At 37.6% G+C, this 3,773-nt stretch overlaps 1 protein-coding gene across 1 annotated transcript; it reads right to left on the bottom strand.

The window, feature by feature from the left end:
* Positions 1-766: 766 nt before the first annotated feature.
* On the bottom strand, positions 767-3,435 carry LOC121368672 (toll-like receptor 4). Its single transcript, XM_041493411.1, has one exon. The coding sequence runs from the start codon at positions 3,433-3,435 to the stop codon at positions 859-861; it is 2,577 nt and encodes an 858-aa protein (XP_041349345.1). The 3' UTR covers positions 767-858.
* Positions 3,436-3,773: the final 338 nt, after the last annotated feature.

Here is a 3,773-nt window from a genome sequence, read left to right as displayed (position 1 = left end):
ATATCGTGTTATTACGAATTATTACTCATGGCAGAGGTGGGTCCAAAGGGCAATGACGTACGGAGGGGGGGGGGGGGGGGGACTGCTCCCCCAATCAGACTTTTTTTTTTTTTACTAGGACCAGGAACCCCTTTAAAAATATTCAAGATCCCCCTTTTTTTCACTCTTTTAGGTTTTTTTTATTAGGATGCCCTTTTGACGACTTGGTCCATATCTTGGTCCATGAGCAAACAATTTTATGTTCATGAGCAGGGATCATGCACCTTTAATAAAATAATGTGCACGCATGTAATTAGATATGTTTAAAACGCAAAACTATCTATAATATATATCATATATAGGCGCTGGAAGATTAATTGAAAACATTCTATTACAATATAATGCTCATATACAAATAGGACTGGGCACAAATTATCAACTTACGAGGCCCTCGGAACATAGCTTCTGGTGGGTGGCGTGTATATTATATTGATTCGCCTTTTAAACAGCGGAAGTACTCACTGCTCCACCATCACCATCGCAGTTTCTAACGCCACTGTTCAAACTACGTACATTAATCTTTTCTACTAAAAAATAAAATACGTTATATACCATTTATAAATGTATATAGACTGGTATACCATTTTTGTCGGCATAGATAAGTAAACATTGATCACTGAACTCATGGAATGAATAGAGGCGCTTACTCGAGCTACCGTGTTCTAGTTGGGGAAAGGAAAAGTAATGATTTTAACATATTATATAACATAAGTAGCATACAAATACAAACATTCTCCATTTGTTATATTAAAAATTAATAAACATATTGAGACATCGTACAGTAATTGTGATTAAGTTAGCAATGTGAATAGTCAATGGTCAGTCAATAATCATCTTATATAGGTCATGCCAAAATCTATCATCGTTGTCCACATGCCAGGAAAACCGTATGATGCTTCGTTCATCCAACACAGCGAGCAATTCTTCAGGAACTAGCTGTACAGTCATGCTTTCTTCCCAAAGGATAATAACTCGACTTGGCATCTGGGTGGATATGGAAAAAATGGCTGTTCTCATAGCAAAAATACACCATTCATCAGCTACAAATTCTGGGGTAAGAATTATAGCAGATTTCCAGCTAGAGTAAAGGCATTCAACGATATCCTCAGCCTTTGCTCCACCTGGTAGAATGTTTCTCTCTTTGAGGCAGAGTCGGATGTTCCTTCGTGGGTCTTCCTCCAGATTTGACCTCATAGTGTAACAAGGCCACTGGTATTCAGAATCAGCATGAAGAACAAACAGATCATATTCAAAGTCGTTTCGTTTAGGGATCTCGACATTATGACCCAATACTTTAAAAATCCAGTAAATAATTCGTGTCTTGAGTCGACTAATTAGCATGACAGACAAGAAAGTAGCTAACATCAAAGTTAAGCCGCAGAAACCAATAAACAACCACAATTTTCCAGAACACGTCCTGAATAACAGCTCAATTTGGTCTATCATAGCAGATGTTGTAATAACCAAACCGTGTTCTGAAATACAGCTGTAGTTGCCCTTGTTGTCAAGAACAACGTTGGTTTCAAACAGCCACATTATTGAACTCCTACTTTCACATCCACACGCAAACACATTACCATCTAAATAAATATGGACAGGATTTGAAATTGTTTTCATATCGAGGGCATCTCGTACTTCTTTGTTAAGGTAACTAATGGAGTTAAATGTCATAACAATAGACGTCAACGCATTTAGATTAATTATTTTTAAAGGCAGAGACTGAAACCTGTTAAAAGACAAATCAAGATGTTCAAGGTTTATGTTGTCGACAAAAATATCACGAGGAAGAAGGCGAAGGTTATTGTTAGCCAGATGAAGACTTTTCAGTTTGGCTAAATTCTTAAATAATCGTCTTCCGTGCCAGAAGACAAAATCATTTCCTATCGACATATCGTTTAGACTGAGGTATTGAATACTTGGAAATGTATCAAAAAATAACTCTGAGAAACGTGTTCCATCATTTCCCGATATATCCAGTTTCTGAAGGTTTTGTAATCCTAAAATTGTTCCTGTGAAATCATGTATCCCCATAAATGATACGTCCCATTCTCGCAGCGTAGAACCATTGATGACTGTTGTGTTGCCATTAAATGAGGTGCTGCTTTGTCCCGTACTTCCCTTAGCATTTCCGATATAAAACTTCTCCAACTTTGGCGGGAGTGTTAGAAAGTAGTGTGGGTTTTGCTTAATGTAGTTTTCGCGATGGTCTGGCAGAGATGACGTTAGTTCTTGTTGGATTTCTGAAACTGTATCATGTTTTTGAAGCTTATATTTTTGAAACTGCTGTGAAATATCTAGAATGCGAAGGTTGGAGAAACTGCGAAGGTTATTCATTAGAAACATTGCATTTTGATCTAGTCGGTTAAACGATAAATCAATATATTCTATGCATTTTCGAAACGGAAAGCGTTCATCTATTAGCAACTTTAAATCAATCAAAATCAACCCGTTTCGTGATAAATCTATCTTGGTAACACATATGTTGGCTAAATACCGAATTACATCAGTCGTCAATATTGAATCGTTAATCCGTAATAAATCTGTCTTTTGCGATTCAAATCGAACTTTGGATATGTTTATTTCAGTCATATTTCTACTTCTAAGAGTGTCCAGTGAGCGAAGCACGTTTTTAACTCCAACTCTGTTTACAGGTAATTTCAAAATCGAGAGGTATGGGAAAAACTGAAAGGAGCCAGCTTCGAGCAGGTGAAGGTTACAATAGTACATAACCAATTCGTCTAAAGGTGCTGCACGAAAAGCATTAAATGTATTATTTTTCAGTCTAGTCATTGGACATATAAAACGACTTCCACCTATTAGTAACCGGCGAAGATGCTTAAGATGAGTAAATCCTTCGCCAAATGTTGGACTCGAGAACGTGTCTAGTTGTAAGATCTTAAGTTCTCGCAGAGGTTTAAATATTTTGTCGGCATACTCTCCCTCAGTTTTATCAAAATTATCTTCAATGTACAATTCTTGCAGTCCACGCAAAGGGAGAAATACCATTTCAGGGTACGTCGTATAGTTCATTAAGAGGATATTTTGATTGAGACGCAAAACACGCAAATTGTCCAACCCAGTGAATGCATTTTTCTCAAGCAAGGTTATCTTATTCATACTTAGGTTAAGGAATCGAAGCGACTTCAATCCAGTGAAAGAGTAATTACGAACAGCATTCAGTCTGTTTTTGCATAAATCTAAGTCGTATGTGTTCAGGGGAATATTGGATGGAACTGACGATAGTCCCTTGTTGTGGCAATTCACAATGGTTCCCGAATGCAGAGAATTAAAGACACAAGAACAAACCTCGCAGCAATCAACTCCATCAGCTATACACTGTTTTGCGGTCCAAGACAGAACCAAGTAGAATAGAAACACGGAGTACTTGGGTGCCATGTTGACAATTTATTAGATGTAAATACTTTCTACACATCCAGAACACCGAGGGTGGAACGTGTAAGACAGTATTTTATCTGGTATTCTAAAGTCCAGTTATACTATCACAGGATTAAAACACGAGTGTTTACAATGTCACTTTATCCACCCATCTTGGAACAAAACTGAATATTAGCTTCTGTGCCCCTGTTTCAGTTGTAACACGGACGTCTTCTGAAACAAAAACAAAACAAATTACATAGGTACATACAGTACGCGAACCAACCAAAGTGGCAATATCGGCGATCGGCTCGGCGGTTTCGGCGGTCATAGAAAAAAATGTTTTTAAAAATTCGCCG

Source organism: Gigantopelta aegis, chromosome 3, assembly GCF_016097555.1.
Source record: "Gigantopelta aegis isolate Gae_Host chromosome 3, Gae_host_genome, whole genome shotgun sequence".
Lineage (NCBI taxonomy): Eukaryota > Metazoa > Mollusca > Gastropoda > Neomphalida > Peltospiridae > Gigantopelta > Gigantopelta aegis.
The sequence above is the reverse complement of the archived record's forward strand: the minus strand, read 5'-3'. Positions and strand labels throughout refer to the sequence as shown.